Source organism: Cheilinus undulatus, linkage group 4 (assembly GCF_018320785.1).
Source record: "Cheilinus undulatus linkage group 4, ASM1832078v1, whole genome shotgun sequence".
In the NCBI taxonomy this organism is placed as follows: Eukaryota; Metazoa; Chordata; class Actinopteri; order Labriformes; family Labridae; genus Cheilinus; species Cheilinus undulatus.
In genome coordinates, this window is record NC_054868.1 from 25706280 (window position 1) to 25724737 (window position 18458).

Sequence of the window (18458 nt, forward strand, 5' to 3'; positions counted from 1 at the left end):
GATCTGCATCTACGGAGTTGTTGTGGATGCATAATGATCCCAAAATCCCAAATAGAGTGCAGAATCATATTCACATATTCACCTGCATAAAACTGTTAAAAGTAACAGGAGAGGTTCATAATTAACATTAGACATCTCCCTTTTTCTTACGTTAACAGGAGGAATGCTCCACTTTCTCTTTCTTCCTCTGTCTGATCAGCTGCAGATACACACAGGTGACTTACATGACCTAAATGCCTAATGGTAGTTAGGGGAGATTGTTCACTAGTTTACATGAACTGAGGTTTTATTTGCCCTTATTTCAGAGTGCAGGATAACCCCAGCTTACACAAGTCCTCCATTCTAATGAGAGCTTTCATAAACACACAGATCTTTAGTCAATATGGACTCTCAACCCTCTATCAGTCTTGCTTTTTTTCTTTCTCTATTTTCATCGTTTTCTATTCATACTTTTCCCATTTTCTCCCTGTTTGTCTTCCTTTCTCCGTCTGGTTGACTCTTTAATTAACCTCTCCCACTCTTGGCAGTTCCTATCATCCTTAGATCCTCTATCAGCACACATTTCCTGCATGCAAAAAAGTTGAACACTGCAATATCAGACTGCTTCCCACGTACTGGCAAAGTTGCTCTGGAAAGCTCTGCTGTAGCAAAGCTCCTGTGCTGTTACATCAAACTTTAAAAACAGTTCATCATGCTCACAGCCACAACATGGGGGAATAGAAATTTGACACATTTTTTCGTAGATTCTTAATGACACAAGCACAAAGTGTGAACAGAAAACAGATCATTCATGAATCAAACTTAAACGGTAAAAAGGTTTGAGTGATTTCACAACTCAAATCTGGTGGTCTGGTGGCCACCTCATCATATAAGAATGATCTTGTTCTGATCAAACAGTATGACTTGAGCTTCAGAGGAAAAATCCTCCTCAAATATCCCACATAGCTCCAAGGATTCTTTATATATACAAGCATAACTTTAGGAAATATCTATGCATCAAAATATCTATGGATATGATTCAACCAACGGTGAAGCTGAATGGATTAAAAAAAGCTCCTTTGTTTGACTGCCTGCCAGATTACTTGCATCTAGGGGTTTTAAGTACCATTACACAATGCACACTCATTTTCTACTCTTGTGAATTACAGTGTTTAGAGGGTATGAGTACCTTAGTCCTCATGATTTCCCTGATGGCAGAGTCAAACTCTAGCGAGTTGTTGTAATCCACAGTCATGACATGAGGTCTACCAATGTACTGCTCTGCATACGGGTGCTGGGAGGACACCTATGAGAAAACAAAAGCAGGACCTCAAGTTAGAGCTTTAAGTATATATATTAGGGCTGTCAAAATTAACGTGTTAATGCGGATTAATCCACCATCATGATTAATCTGATGAAAAATTTTAACGAAATTAACCCATCTACAGCGCAGATTGACCCAAAATCCCAGAAACGTCTCTGGCAATGCATTTCAGGCAGTTTGTCCAAGTAGGGTTACCGTTGAGCACGCTGTCGAGCATCCCGCTGCGCATGTGCAATGGGCCGTTGATCCAGTAGTGTGACCAACCAACTCGATATGGAAGACGCTAAACTGCACATTGGCCCTCTTGATGGGAAATTTGAGTACAAAAAAATAAAACAAGACGGAACAGTCGACCGACATAAAGTATTATGCTCATTTTGCAGGAAGGAGTTTTCTTTTCACCAAAGCACTTCCATCTTAAAATACCACATTAATGCAAAGCACACGTTCATCTGGGATTCTGCTAGCACTTTGGCTAACACGTCACCAAGCTTGCAAAATGAAACGAAATTAATGTAGATTAAAAATAAATGATATTTAATCAGGATTAATCGAAATTAATCCACAGCAACCCTGTGATTAATCTGATTAAAAATTGTAATCGTTTGACAGCACTTTTATTTATATATATGTGTATATATATATATATATATATATATATATATATATATGTATATGTATATACTTAAAACAAAAAGTAAGGCAATTTGTGTTTGGTACATTATTTCTTTGTTGTAACAATGCTTCTTGGTAATAAATCTTATACCGTTGGAAAGCCTATTTTGCTTTTGCTGTTGACTCTTGTTTTGTTCTTCTGGTACCCACAGGTGCTGCCAATCAGGCACCTGATTGGCAGCACCTGTGAGCATGGGCCCTGCTACAGTGGTCAGTAGATGTCTGCTTCAAGAATCAGCATGCCACGTTTGACTGATCTGGATAGGCCCATTGGTTGGGCAACTTCAAGCTGGTGTTCCGCAAAACCAAGTTGCAGCATTGTTTGGAGTGAACCCTAGTACCATCGCCAAACTGAAGGCCAAGTTCCATATAACGGGGAATGTCAGAGACAGGCTGTGAAGTGGGCGTCCCAAGAAGACAACACCTCAAAAATACTGTTTTCTCACCCTGTCAGCAAGAACTCTATCCTCCAAGATGATAACACTCACCCCCACAGAGCAAAGTTTATCAGAGACTACCTCCAGAATTTGGGAGTGGAGAGGATGGAATGGCCTGCCAGCAGTCCTGACCTTAACCCCATTGAACACTTGTGGGATCAGCTTGTTGATCAACTTGTTGGTCACTCGTGCCAGAGTGACCAACACAACCATGTTGGCTGACTTGCGACAAATGCTGGTTAAAGAACGGGATGCCATCCCACAGCAGTGTGTGACCAGGCTGGTGACCAGCATGAGGAGGAAGTGCCAGGCTATTGTGGCTGTGTATGGTGCTTCCACACACTACTGAGGCTCCTGTTTGTTAAATGAATAAATTGTTAAATTTTCAATATGTCTTGTTTCTTCAAAATTCAATCATCCAATCCACCAAACACCCAACAAAGTCAATAGCAGAATCAGCTGTTTGGCATTGGCAGAGAAGATTTGGCACATATTTCATGGGCGCAACCCACATACTTAGCTCTGCTGCCTCTCACAAATGCATGTTCCTTACAAATGTGGCATCATTTAAAAGGGTAATAAATAGGCTTTCCAACGGTATAAAATTTATTGCAAAGAAGCATTGTTACAACAAAGAAATAATGTACCAAACACAAATTGCCTTACTTTTTGTGCTAAGTTTATATATACCATGTCAGCTATCAGCTATGTTGCATTTATGGTATTCTTCTCAGGAATTTCATAAACACATTGTACCAGAAGAACATATAGCTAAAGTCATTTGAACATGGGGTTCCTACTTATTAGCAATATCATATTCCATGCTCAGTTTAGAACAGCATGTTCCAGGCTCTGATCAGACACCATCACTGTTAATGAGAGCTTGCTGGCAGCTACAGTTTGTACCAGCTCCTTTTGAGGGATGTGCTGATGAACAGAGTCCCTTGGCAAATTGATGGGTACTGAAAGCTGCAGTGGCAAAAATACAACTGTCACTCACTGATCTTGTAATGAACAGCGTGAGTTTACCTCTCTAGAAGTTGGTTTGCCTCTGAAGAACTCGTGATTGAGTGAGCTGTGAGGTGGCTGGAACTTGGGCTGTAGGAAGATGCAGCCATTGGCTATTGCTTCCAGAGGGGCGGGGCCTTCGTACGGGAAACCAAAGCCAATGAAGAGCTAGAAAAAAAAAAAAAAATGATAATCATGATAAATCAAAACACCATGCTGTTGGTAGGTTTCTGTAATGTTTTGTGTGTAGGGATAAGAGGAGTGGAAATAGGTAGAGTAAGACAGCAGCTGAGCCTGTTTGCTCTAAGAAAGACTCCAGCAGTGAGAATCTGCAGATAAAATACTGTTTGTGTGTGATGTTCCCTTCAGTGGCTTGCCTTGGCCTTGCGCAGCAGTTGCTGTAGCTCATGCTGTGGCAGAAGACCATGGTTTTTCACAAAGGCTGGGACCTCTGGAGGTCTCTGGGTCTCAAAGTACACTGTCCCGTGGACCTCCATGTATCTGTGGAGAATCTGCAGGAAGCTTTCTTTACCCTGCTAGGAGAAGAGGGGTAAAGATAGGTTGGTGAGACTGAAGGCAAAAGATAAAGACAAGAGGGTGTACTGAAGAGCGTTAGAAAAGGTCAACATTAGACTATTTATAAAAATGTGTGTTGAAGTACAGCATGCTGTGTATGTTTTGTGCCCGATCTTTGCTGTCAGTCTTTGGTGTTCATTTAATTCATGTTTCTGAAATGTACCTCATTCAATAACTGTTCTTTTCGCCACAAACAAAGACAATTCTGTCTCATTTGGTACATGTTTTACCTCTTTTACAAAAGAGGGAAACTGACACATCTCTGGGCTGTAGGTTTAAACTGAACCACTATCTGTTCCTGCTACAACTTTGTTATGTGATTTTTAATATACCTATAAGATACATGTAGGACAGCTTCATACTTTATTACCAAAGGAGAGGCTTTGTTGGTTGTAGATTAAATCTGACTCTATGAAGGAGAATCTTGTTTGTGTTAAAAGTAAGGAGTATCATTTATTTAGGAAACCAACAGGTCATTCATCAAAAGGAAAATAGAACAGAAAAATTAAATGTTACTGTGTAAAGAAGATACCAATCAGCAGATAGGTATCTTGCTCACACAATGATATTGCTCTGGTTTTGGCTCTTGTGGTTGTAAGAGGTGTAAAATATATCACTTTCACTTAAAGCTCTGCATTTATCTCTTCTTGCTTTTGTAAAGACCTTTAAAATTACATTCTGTTGTGTGAGACAGCCAGGGGGCCATTCTTTAAAAATCAAGGTTGAGTGTAATGACTGAATAAAGAAACACCCGGCATCAGTTAACAACCAAACCTGAATCATGTGAATGAAGCGTAACCCTGGGCCAGAGTATCGACTGGCCGACTGGTGTTAAGCAGCTTACTGTATCCGTGCACTGTGGTGTAGCCCCCCGCAGCCGTAATTCGAGGCTGTAGCAATCGATAGCTTCCTCTGTGAGGATTTTCCCAGCCAATTAGGAGATTAGCTCAAGCGCTAAGTGCAACAGACAACATGAATTAGCAGTAGGAGAAACACAGGCGAGGAAGAGTGCAGATCCTATAACCAACTAGCACTTTCTCTCTCTAAACCAACTCTCTCAACATGCCTTAGATTAGGGCTGAAAATAGGTATGTGCTGCTGTGCTGACCTTTATCCATTTTTATTCATTTTTTAACTGTTCTTGCATCTCCTGTGATTTGGATTCAAGGAAATTGTTTGCAGGTCATTGGAGCAGACTCTTTTTTAACTCTGGCATGCAGAGTTAAAAAAGGTATATTACCAGAACTTTGAATTTAGATGTAAAGATAAACTGACCTGAACTTATAACCAATCAAAGATCTGAGTTCCTCAGCAAAAGAGAAACACAACATATTCAATGCACTGACTTAAGTATTAGAAACCATTTTACTGGGGCTCTGCTGCTGGTTATCAGAGCTCGTTCTGCATGCTCTGGCTCTGCATCTTCAATCTCCTGAGACTCACACTGACATTATACCTTTCCACATAATCATGCTAGTGTTACATTAAGTGTTCACTAGCTAGGTGTATTACACGACACAGAATCCATCATCAAATTACACTGGATTAAACTCACTTGGATGTTTAACCATTAGGCCTGGGCGATATGGCCTAAAAATCATATCACGGTATTATTCTTGCCCTTGTTGGTATCGGTATTATATCGCGGTATTACAAAATAAAAAAGAGATAATGCTTTTCAATCCAAATTCAAGTGTTATTAACCCCCTTCTCCCCTTAAAACAAGCCTTTGATGAAAAAAATGTTTTTTTTTTTTTTAGTCTCTCTGGGTTTACTTCTGTCTAACTGCACTCCAAGTTTCATATTTCATCATCTATCCTGATGAGGTGTGTTAAGCTACTAATGACTTGAACACGTTTCCTGGTGAAGGCAATCACAATAAAAGCGTTTCAGAAGTAAAAACAGCCACGGACTTTTATTGTGAAGAGCTTGATGGAAGTAGATGGTTTAGCATTTAGTTAGCTTAGCTTTGGCTGCTGTACCGTAGAGTTTTTGCAGCTAGTTTACAGCAGCTTCTTTGACCTCATCTAATATCGCAGCCTGGATCTTTGACTCACTGTGGACTTAGAAAAGAAATTCAAAAGTTAAAAGAGACATTTAAACGGATGTTTAAGCTGTTGTAAGATGAAGACCTGCAGTGCTGGGCTCTACACAAACCGAGACCAGCCAAAGCAGCACTTAGCTTGTGTTAAAGCCCCAGGCTGTTGCGGTACAGCCATTGAAGTTTGAGAGGAAAGAACACGTGTTTTTGCCTGCTAACCATGCTTAGTTTCAAAGACAAGAGCGGGTGACATCGGTTAGTTACCTGGCTACATGTAATACTAGAGCTAAACGTGCTATTGACTGGACTCAGCCTGAACTGTCCATCACAAATCACTCGCTCTGCCAGCTGTGGGAGCAGATAGGGGTAAAGATAGGTTGGTGAGATTGTCTCACACGTGCATCACAGCACAACGTAGGCATTTAAACCGGTGATGACGGTGTTGCAGAAATCTATTTCGCAGCAAAAATTTTACCGTTGACAGTATTAATACCAGTTTACCGCCTACCTCTATTAACCATTTTATTTTATTTTTTTTTTACTCAATCATGGTCAATATAATTCAGCCTTTTTGAATAAAAAATACAAAAAAAACTCTTTAATGAAATCAGGATTACCTAAGTGTAAATAACTGCAGTGTAAAGACACCTGTGTCTGGAAGGTCTAGTTCATCAGTATTCCTGGCTACCATTACATCATGAAGACAAAAGAAAACTACAAAGGATTACTGAAAAGCATGGGAAAATCCAGAAGGACAATCTTATTCAGTCTGCAAGAGAAATACAACATGGGAAGAGATTTGTTTTCCAGCAATGCATACAATCAAAGCCACACAAAAATGGTTAAAAGACAACAAAGGGAATACTGCAGTCAGATGTTTTGCATTACAAGTTTTTTATTCACTTGACATTACTTCGGAGAAATCTGTTTTCACTTTGACATTAAAGTGTTTTATTCTTTTTTTTTCTAAAAAGCCAATTATATTGAACATGGTTGATTTATAAAATTAAGAAAATGGTAGAAACATCCAGAGGAGTGAACACTTTCTATAGGCCTTTTTTTGTATTAAATCTGCCTGAGAAAATTCGGAACTGTTTCAACTACAGATCCTTGACTTTATAGACAGGCAGACAACAGTTACTATTTTATATGATGAAATAACCACAATATTGTCCAACATCACAATCACTGAAGCATTGCCAAAGCAAGCAAGAGAATGCCCTCAAAAGTTTGAATAAATGGAAACTGAACAGTCTTGGTACAAAGCAAAAATTAAATCCATCAAATTTCTGGTTGTGTAACTCATCTTTGTCTCTCCTGACAAGTAAGAGGATAAAAAGATGATCGCTGTCATACATCAAACTCTGTCAGAGTGGTGGCAGTCTCAGTGAATTCTGTGGTGTATTTGAGTGTGCTTGTGAATTTGTGATGAGTAGCTTCTCATAAATCACTTTTCTGGACCCAACCCCAACAATAGCTGTGTTTGCATAAATACTTGTGTGTATTACTAGGCATGCTTGTAGTTATATGATGCATTCTCACAAACTGTGAGGTTTACCACATAGGATTATGGAGGGAAAATAACAGGCTCTTACCTGAAGCTAATGAGCAGACAGTTCGATTCACAGCAAAAACAAAAACAGAAGAAAAATAAGAGACACAACAGAGAAGTCAGATATAAATGTAGATGTAGCTGGGAGAACAAACAAAAACATTACATTCTTCCTAAGGTTGCCTTTCCTAGGGGTTTTACAAATTAGGGTATTGTATTCTCATAACCCCTGTGTCTACTCTGTGCCTGCATTTTTGACAAGCCAGAAGTATAAAAAAGAAAGAATCCAGGAGATTGTACACAACGTCTTCATAATCATTTTAACAATGGAGACACAATTGTGCTCCTCTGCAGTTTGCACAGGAACAAGCAGACAGCTTTGGAGGGGAAAATTGCCTGTAAATTAAAGCTGAACAATTGTGTATATAAAGCCACATGAAGCTGAGCTGTAATGGTGCAAACAGCAGGGTGTGCGAAATGCTGTCATTGGATTTTTCTGTTAACTCTGCAGTCTTTTGTGGGGGTATTGTGTGTGTGTGTGTAAGTGCGTGTGTAAGTCGGCACGTGTAAACAATGTAAAAGACTGCAGTCTGAGGAATCCAGATTGTTACCTGCACTTCAAAAGCATCCATTTAACAGACATAAAAACACACAGGGAAACCTTTATGTTAATGCTTGTGAGATGTTTCATATGTGTTCATGCTGATTAAAAACGTGTGCATTCTTGTTTTACTGACAGTATACTCTACGCACACAGTGATGTGTGCATGAATAAAGATGTATGTTTGATTGTTTACATTTGATTTGTGTTTATGTAGCTACATTAATGCCCTCGAGGAAAAACATTCAATTTCTTTATAGACACACGGAAGCACAGATTTGTTGTACCTTCCACATGCTGGCCTCTTTCCCGTACACTACGGCCATATTGTCGACTTTGTTCTGCTGGATGCTTCTTTTCTCCGTCTCGTTCAGCTCCTCGGAAACAAAGCCCATGAACGAGTTGTCTGGTGTGTGAGCTGAAGTGTGCGTTTGTGAGTTGCACGTAAGTAATAAGAAAAGCCAGGAAAGAAGTTCAGAACACAAAGAGGGAAAGAAAGTGTATTTGTAAGAGCCATATAGAAAAGACAGAAAAACAGATACTTGCATGCTATGGTTTAATGGCTGAGCCAATGAGATTGTTGCATCCAAATTACAACCCCAATTCAAAAAAAGCTGGGTCACTGTGTGAAATACAAAAAAACATAATAAATTTCAAATCTCATCTACCCATATTTTACCCACAATAGAACAAAAACAACATGTCAGATGTTGAAACTGAAACATTTTACAATTTCATGAAAAATGTAAAATAATTTTGAATTTGATTGTTTGTAAACATCATGGAAGTATGGAGACCAGTTGCTGGAGAGGAATATTGCCCCATTCTTGTCTGATGTGGGATTTTGGCTGTTTAAGAGCCCTGGATCTTCCTTGCTGGGCATGTCATTTTGGGATGTGCCAAATGTTTTCTATTGAACGGTGGAGAGGTGAAAGGTCTGGACTGCAGGCAGACCAGTTCAGCACCTTGACCTTTCTACTGCAAAGCAGGCTTTTGAATTGTGTGCTGATAACAAGCTGGGTGGTCCCCTTTCTCTTCAGTTCACAGGACACAGAGTCTAAGGTTTCCAAAGAGAATTGCACATTTTGATTCATCTGACCACAGAACAGTTTTTAAATGACCTTTGGCCCAGAGAAGATGGTGGTGTTTTTGGATTGTGTTCACATATGGCTTCTTCTTTGTATGTTACAGATTTAACTTGTATTTGTGGATGACATGGTGAACTGTGTTGATTTCTGGAAGTCTTGCTGAGCCTATGCAGTGATTTCCAGAGGAATCAAATGCAGTGCCATCTGAGGGCCCGGTGATCAAGAGCATCCAATATTGACCAATGGTCTTGTCCTTTGTGCACAGATTCTCTGAATCTTTTGATGATTATTATGTACTGTAGATGGTGGGTTATATTAAGTCTTTGGAAATTTACATTATCCTGAAATCGTTCTAAATTGTTTCACAATTTTTGACACAGCTATTTGCAGATCAGTGAACCTCTGCCCATCTTTACCTGTGATAGAAATTGTCCACCTAAAATGCTCTTTTGATACCCAGTCATGTAACTGACCTGTTGCAAAATTCTCCTCCTGTTTCTTATATTAGTACCATATACTTTTCCAGCCTTTTGTTGCCCCATCCTCATTTTCGAGATAGAGACCTTAAATTAAAACATATGCTATTTTTTCATGAAATGGTAGAATATCTCAGTTTCAACATGTTGTTTGTGTTCTGTTGGGAAGAAAATAAGGGTATATGAGATTTGCAAATCATTGCATTCTATTTTCATTTACATTTTACACAACACCCAATTTTTAAGAACTGTGGTTGTAATACAAATGGTAATTAGTAGAAAGGAAGCTGTTAAAAGATAGTTCCACCAAGGTGGCATTCTAAAAATGAAGTGTATTCATGATTTTACAGCTATTTCCTCTTTTTCATCCACATAGGTCATGCCAATTTGTATTTTCTGCTATCAACATTTTCATATTGAATGAAAAGCACTAAATTATTTCTCCAGCTGCTCTCTGACAAGTATGGAGCAATTTGTAGAGGTTGAATCAGTCATAATAGCATAGGACAGTGTGAAATGTTGGCATCTACAGCAGTGCATATTGACGTTCTAATGATCCTACTGCTGAGTGCCAACTACAGCTGAAAGGGCATGACAGTGTTGAGAAGGGAATATGAAAGCAGAAGAGAGATAAGCAGTCCATGTTTCAGTCAGGAGTAGAGAGACAGACACACAACGAGGGCTTTGAAAACAGCAGATTGCATTGTGTAGCATGAAACACAGAAAGAAAAGGGAAAAAATACAGATGATTTTGAGCTTGAAGGGATGTTAGAAGCTGGGGTGGAGCTGAAAATAGCTGCATTAGTCACATTACTCCAAATTAATGTGGACAGGCAGCCACACCTGTCAGAGAAAGTGAAAACATTGAATTGGAGTCATTTTATCATTTCTAGAGAGGCTGTCAAAGCTGATGACACATCAGAGTGTGTGACAGTTCAGAGTTTTAACTTTGATCTTTTCAAGTTATGAAAAATTCAGATGCTTGACAGGATGTGAGGATATGAAAGGTAAATTCTATTTTTAAAATCAAGAATAAGTCAATATTATCATTTCCAAACAACACCACTTATTTTACTGACAGACATCTCAAGAAAGAACAATAAATTCACTCAATATAATATTTGAAATGGGGGGATTGCTCTTACGGAACATGGTCATGTACTGCCTGGCGTTGAGGTTCCAGTAACCCCAGTTGGTACGGTAGCCATGAAGTGTTGCATACTCCTCATGATTGTACGCTGGCTCTGTCCCAAATGTGTCAATCACTCGGATATGACATCTGTGAAGTCAAAACAGAAACACTTTTAACAATGTGGACCATGAGCATTATTTGGATGTATGAGCACTACAAAAATATGATACATCTAAAACAAGAATACACTCCTCAGGATTAACACTGATTACTTAACCTGACTACCTGTATATCCACCATCATGCTGTACTACATCTCTCAAGGGTCTTTGTCTACAGGACGTGCAATCACAGAATACAGCACAATGAAGAACAACACAGAGGACATCACTGCCCTCCCCACGTTGTAGCTCATTTTGAGTAATTTAAGTCAAAGAGGTCCACCAACACTAGTTTAAAATTATTATTGAGAGGAATGGATGTATCAATCCTATGCCATGTCAATATAAACATGCAGTATGAAGCACTCACAACAGCCAAACACATTGGACCCTGGGGGTCAAATGTGCTCAGGCATAGTAAAAATTACCTAGTCTGAGTGCTCTCTAAGTTAAAAAAGAAATTCTGGTATAACCAAACAAAAGCCCATTCATACTCAGAGTCACAAGAAGATAGCGTTCCCCTTCACTGTAACAAAGACAGTCTATTTCTTCCACTTTTTAGCAAAGGTCGCTCCTCTAATTCTTAGAGAAAAAAGTCTTTTTCATTTTATTTATTTCTCTGACTATATCACCCCATCTGTTGAGGTTTGGGGAGCAGGTTTTGACCTTTTCCTTGCAATTGTTGTTTTCTTGTTGTTTGTTTTTGCAAGCAGTATTTCACAGAAACCATTTTTTAAATGATAAGATTCTCTCTCATCAAACCAAAATACAGGACCTTTAGAGCATTCAGTATCAAATCACCAATCCCCCCCTTTTTTTGCAGGCTGAACCCATGTGTCCCAGAAATCCAAATCTTAATGTCTACTTATTATAAATCCTTTAAAAGGATATTTATACTAAATAATATACATTAAGCTGTTTGTATGTTTTATAAATCAATAACAATCCTCTAGTTTTCAATGAAATTGAAAACAGATGTTTAACTAATTTATTACATAATCAATTAATCAATCCCTTATGTGCTGAAGTCGTGCCATAACCTAATATCTCAATTTTTTTCATGATTCAATTCTTTTTGCCATAAATCAATGCTATTGGTATCCCTTTACATCTGTCAGTGAGTTTTAACCAATTTTAAAGCAATGGAAATGTAAAAAAAAAAGATGCTGGTTATAACCACTAAGTGTAAAATTAACTGAAAAATACACAGTTTTTTTCATTCCCTGAAAAGTGATGATTTTGGAGATAGGAGGTTTTGGCTAGACGCCAGAGATAGCACCTTTTAAAAAAATCCCATTTCAGTTAAAAGTGCTTCATAGCAGAGTAAAAAAATGACTGACAAAAAGGTAGAATGGTAGAAGGATTAAGAAATTATTGCACACTAGAATTAATCAAATAATTAAAAAGATAGATGATTAAAAAGACAATTAAAATAAAAAAGAGACAGAGGGCAAAAGGCAAATCAATGAAGAAAAAAAAATAAAAAATAAAAATTTAAAACAGTAAAACTGAATAAAGCAATGATAAAATACAAAAACCCCCACAAATAATCAAAAGCCTCTGAAACTGGACATAATATGATCATAAATAGGGGTAAATAAAATCCTAAAACTCCTCCATGAAAAATCAGAAAGTGACTAAAATAAGAAATAGAATAAAACAGAACAATGACTGTGATAGTACTACTACCAATAAAATTACTAAGTGCTACAGAAAAGCCAGACTAATCAACCTAAAAAAATTGACAAGCACACACTCCCCTCCAAAAGTGTTTAAACAGTGAGGCCAATTTCTTTATCTTTGTTGAAGACAGAAAACATTTGGGTTTGACACAAAAAGATGAATGTTAGATTCCCTTGAGTCTCCTCTTCAGCAGGTAAAATGCATGCTCTTTAGGGTTTAGGTCTGGAGATTGACTTTGCCAGTCTAAAACCTTTGTTGTTTTGCCAGTGTTTTTTGGGTCATTTTCTTGCTGCATGATGAAGGATCTCCTAATCACTTTGGTTGTTTTGGCAAATTCCAGCCTGGCCTGAGTGGTTTGCATCATCTGGTATAGCCTCTGTACTTTTGATCATGAAGTCTTCAGTGAACAGTAGATTGTAATACCCAGAGCCGCCCCTGGCCAAAGTGAGGCCCTGAGCAGACTCTGATACCCCCCCAACACTTTCATTAAATCACCTGAAAATATATGTTGTCTTTATTTATTCACCTGCGATCTGATTTTAAAACAGCTGAAAGTTCGACAGCGTCAATTAATTCCTAATCAGAATTAGAGTGGGAACTTTACTGAGTTTTATCATAAATTCACAAACTAAACAATAGTAGAAGTTAATGTTTGACAGGAGGTTGCAGACTAACAGGTGAAGTTTCTGTGCTGCAAATATCAGGAGAGGGAGAGAGAAAAGAAGGGAGAGCAAGTGTGAGCGGACACTGCCCGCACTTAATTGATCACGGATGGCACCAATCTCCAAAAATAGATATTTTTAGGGTTAATTTACTAATGTGTGATAGCCAGGTAAAGTTTATTTTTTGTCAACGTTGTATACATACATTAACTGGATCATGTTTATCAGGCAAACACCAAACTGATGTGTGGAGGGAGAAGAAAAAAACGCCAAAAACGAGGCCCTACGTGCTATGCGTAGTCTGTGTATAGGCAAGGGCAGGCCTGGTAATACCTTCACTCCTGACCTTTTGTTGATGTCACTAACAGTTGTTTTAGGGTCTTTCTTTACAGCTCTCACAATGTTTCTGCCGTCAACTGCAGATGTTTGCCTTGGTCTACCCGTTCAATGTCTGTTACTGAGTACACCAGTGGTTTCTGTCTTCTTCAGGTCTTCCAAATGGTTGTACTGGCTAGGACCAGTGTCTGTGCAACGGCTCTGATAAAGGAATTGGCCTCACAGTTCCAATACTTTTGGAGGGGAGTGTAATCTGTCTTGAACTTTCATGTTAGGAAAATACATTTTTGAAAAGAGTTCATGATGGAAAATCTTTAGAAACACAAAACAGTCCAACATTATTATTACACAATGAAGTCAAAGGTTTTGCCAAAAGTGAAAGCATGATAAATGACATCGGTGTTGAGAAAACAACAAAAACAGCAACCATTAATTAAGATGCCAGATGCAGTGTGGGAGACTTGACATGAAAATGAGAGAAATATAAAAATATACTTGCACTAAAGCACTTAGTGTAGCACACACATAAAGCTCACACATGAAACTTACAATGTCTGTTTCAGTAGCAGTGAGTGTGTTGAATCCTCCTGGTCTGTGAGCTCAGGGAGATTAATAAGAGCGAAAGGTGGCAGAGTTGGCTATCTCAGCTTTCACTCTCTCCTGGCAGATAACAGTCTATCAGTGTGCCTCTGTGTTAGTGTGATTCAGTCTGTGTGTCAGAAATGATCCCATGACATTCTCCATTAATAAAGCTTTTCTGGTACACCACTGGGAATGCATGCATGCTGTGTGTTATTTGCATGTTAAAAATAGAAATGTACTTGAGTTGGCTTCAGTCTACATTAGCAGTGCTTGAACTTTTCTACCATTTTAGATGCTAAAAATGATACAAAAATGATACTATAATAATATCAACCACCAGAGTGTGCTTGTGTTTAGATATGGCACACAATAAATAGTTCAAGGAAAAATATCTGACAACAGAACTGTCAAAGTCTATTAAAATGTTTAATTTATCTAAGAATACATTCGAGACCCACAGAAGAAGAAGCACAGCTAAAAAGGCTGTAGAGACAGCCATAGCCATCCCTCAGCTGTCTTCTGACCACTCAGGTTAACTCCTTTGTCAAATACAACGTGTCTGGTTGTTGTTCTGCTTTATGGTCTATTGGAGCCGCTCACAGTGGAGAAATTGGTTTCCCTGTCTGTTCGATGATGGATTTCTTTCTGTTTACTTGTTGAACAAGGGTGCAAATGTTGAGTTCAAAGAAAAAAAAATACCCTGATTCTGAAAAGCTGACAGCTTTAAGAATGTATTAATACATTTCTGTGCTGTACCTGCAGTGGGAAAACATGGAGGAGGTGTCATGTTTTCTATATTGGATGAGTTTTAACTTTTTAATGACCTATGTATTTTAAACAGTTGACTTGTTTTTAATCAGGCTTTTTCTTTGCAGAGTTCCTCGACTTACTCAAAATGATGCATAGCCTACTGAAGTGAATCCAGCTTTACTGCTGCATAGAGACAGATCACAAAGGTGAAAGTTTTCAGGAGCTTTCATGCAGAAGACAAAGTTCTCGTTTGAGACAAGGTCACACCCCAATCTTGTTTGACACATCTCAGATATTTCTGTCAATATCTGCAGTAATACATCTTGGGAAAAGCAGCTTATAAAAACAGGCTTATCTGCAAAACAGAGACAAAAAAAGCTATGCTATCTGTGCAGACTTGTTTTGAAGCAGGAAGGATGAGATTCTCTGGAAACTGTTATGTGTCTATTTGTACGGGTCACAGAAAGCTGACAATGAATTATTAATAACAAATCTAAGTTTCACTTGTCTCTGCCCTTTCTGGCTTCTCTCTTTTCTCTCTCCAACCTGCGCTATCACATATCGCCAGCTCCAAAACCAGGAAAATGTTTCTGCCTGCAGATAAGGGGTCCCGAAGGAAGGCGAGAAAGAAGGAGAGGAAGAAGAGGGGATAAGCGGAGGAGTAGCTGAGCTGAATATCTATCGGGGGATCAGAGTATGGGGCTAATCTGGGTTAAACGGCTGCTCAGCAAGGCTCAACAACCCTTCAGGGTGAAGGGAATATGGCAGGGTGGTGTGTCGTCACCCACAGTTTCAGCTTTAGCTATGGGGGATAAGGGCAGTCAGAATAAAACAGAACAACAGTCGCCTCAAACTTGAATCCCAAGCTGTTTTTGTGTTTTCATGCTTTACCTGTGGAATACATTAGCTTCATGCTGAACTCAGGCAAAATCTCTGTGGCTTTTAAAATGCAGATGCACAGAGACGGTTCAATCACAGCACCTCAGATGAACCTACATACTTTCCAAAAAAACTGCTTGTTATAAATTCAAAGAACATGTAATAAGAAACAGAGAATTAGAAATGAAGCAGACTTTCCCAACATTTAAGAGATCCTCTTTGATAGGGAGATGAGTAGGCTTATAATCTCCGAAACATGAAGTTATTGCAGCAATAAAAGGAAGTGAAAGGGGCTGTACAGTTTGACGGAGCTCTTAAACAATTCCTGCAGCAGCTAAAGAGAAAGCATTTGCTATTTAATCAAACAAACATGAACGTACACTCTTGTCTTTTAAATAAAAGATAGGGAAATGGCACATTAAGCACAGGCTGGGGTGGTTGTGTTCCAAGGTTTTATAGAGCATGAAAACTAATGAAATAACAACAATTGAAAGTAAAAATTATGTTAATTAACAAGACTACAAAAAAAAAAAATCTGGATTTTGTGCCGGTCAAACTCACTTAAAAACTAAAACTACAGACAAATTGTCCTTGTCTTATACATGATGATTTAGGCTATATGTTTCATGAGTTTGTTGATAGTACAAATTTAAACTGATCTTTTTAAAGCTACAGGCAAGAACTTTGTTCTTTTAAATAACGTGTGATGTAAAGCCTAAATATCAAACCACTCTTTCTGATGATCTGGTGATCTCAAACATCCAATAAATCAAGGGCTATTTAATAAATCATCAATAGAAAAAAATCTATAGAATTGTTTATGTGCACTGCTTGTAACATACAGTGTAACATGACAGCTTTCAAAGAAAGAACACTTGTATTTTAGGTGTTTTAGAAATAAGACAATCCCAATACAGATAAGTGTACATCACAAGTGAGATATTAGTATTTTGTTTTTGTTTTGGACATTATTTTAGTGGAGAGATGTCCTGGAACCAGGAGAATTTGGAAGAAATAGCTAAAAACCAGTGTTTCATTGTCATCTGCACATTTGTATCAGCATTTCACTGACATCTTAGTGGGTTTAATTAGCTTTAATGCTGTTGCTGCAAATCAGCACATGTGCTAATGCTGCCCTTCAACAGCTGGTGTGACCCTGGAGCAAAAGGTTTTTTCAAAATAAAGGTAGTGCTTTTAGTGTTGTTTAAACACAAGTTAAATTGCTCAAATAGGGGTAAAATTGGTCATTTTAGCTAGAGGAGGTTTTAATTTTTCACACGCTATGCAGCTTACCTTTGTCTCAGTGACTGCCTTTGTTTCAACGTGTAGTGGGGCATAAAATACCTCATCATTTGTCCTACATTACTTCAGCATTACTTGCTTTATTGACTATACTACATCTGTTAGACTGCAGCAGAGTTTGTAGAGTGGAATTATTTTAGTGTGTGTTGTTGTTATCCTTGGAGCTTGAGAATTGATGTTTGTCATGCATGAAGAGAGCTAAACAGCCCAAGAACATGGAGAGCATTCCTTCATGTGTTGTTCACATAAGATCCAGCTACTTACACCTCTACGGAACCCAATTTTCTGCTAGCTTAAATTAATTAGCCTGTTAAAAGTTAGACATGTATTCCCAAAGACCCAAAACTCTGGGAAAGCACAGGCGCTATAAGTTGTGTTGTGCATTAGAAAGGAGTTATTCCATTTGTTCTTCTGCAGACCAACTCCTGGATAAGTTCTCAGATTTGCCAGATTTGCCATTTCAGAGCAGTAGATTCAGAACACAGAGAGAATCAGTGTGGTGGTCCAATTATCAGATGATGGGGTGTGATTTAAGACTGTACTCCATTGGTTTCCAGAATCTTTTACAGCAGCACATGTGCACTGAAAAACCCTGATGTGCTCATGTGTACACAAACATGCATAGTCCCACATACACAACAACACACTGGGCAGGACAGCTCAGTCTTGTCTAGGCATAATAAATGAATGTGGACGTCTGTGGGAACATAAAGCAAAAGTAATTAAAGAGAGCTGAAGAGCCCCAAAGCTCAGAGCGCTTGATTAATGATGCCTTTCAGCTCACAGGATTCGACTAGACTGGTCTAACCGGACAAGAGGGGAGAGAGAGAGGAACAGAGAGGAAGAGAGAGAGAGAGAGGAAGAGAGGGAGAGAAGGGAGGGGTGAATAGGTGTGTGACTGACCTCTTGTAAACCTGTAAGGGATTGTGGAATTGTTGGGTTAAGATAAATCTGAAACAGGTCAAAGTAAAGATGCACCAGATCAATATGAGTTTTTGAGTTTTCTCAGCTACAACAGTAGTATAACACATTATGTATTTTCTTTATATATTTGAAATCATTAAAGCGCATCCTGAAGTGCTGAAGTGAAGATAAATGTTCTGTCCATGTTTAGTGCTGAAACATTCAGATAATCTCCTCACCGCAAGCTTCTTGGAGAACAAAAGACCCGTCTCTTATAAACACTAAAAGTCACATTGTGTTAGCGAAAGCAGA

At 38.5% G+C, this 18458-nt stretch overlaps 1 protein-coding gene across 1 annotated transcript in view; it reads right to left on the bottom strand.

Moving 5' to 3' along the window:
• Window positions 1–18458, bottom strand: part of LOC121507973 (alpha-1,6-mannosylglycoprotein 6-beta-N-acetylglucosaminyltransferase B-like) — a 187880-nt gene that overhangs the window by 12477 nt on the left and 156945 nt on the right. The window contains exons 10-15 of the mRNA XM_041784406.1: window positions 10903–11036; window positions 8481–8611; window positions 7636–7641; window positions 3801–3956; window positions 3445–3591; window positions 1169–1285 (exon numbers count right to left, since the gene is read on the bottom strand). Of these exons, the coding sequence (XP_041640340.1) occupies window positions 1169–1285; window positions 3445–3591; window positions 3801–3956; window positions 7636–7641; window positions 8481–8611; window positions 10903–11036 (691 nt within the window). The remainder of the gene's footprint in view (window positions 1–1168; window positions 1286–3444; window positions 3592–3800; window positions 3957–7635; window positions 7642–8480; window positions 8612–10902; window positions 11037–18458) is intronic.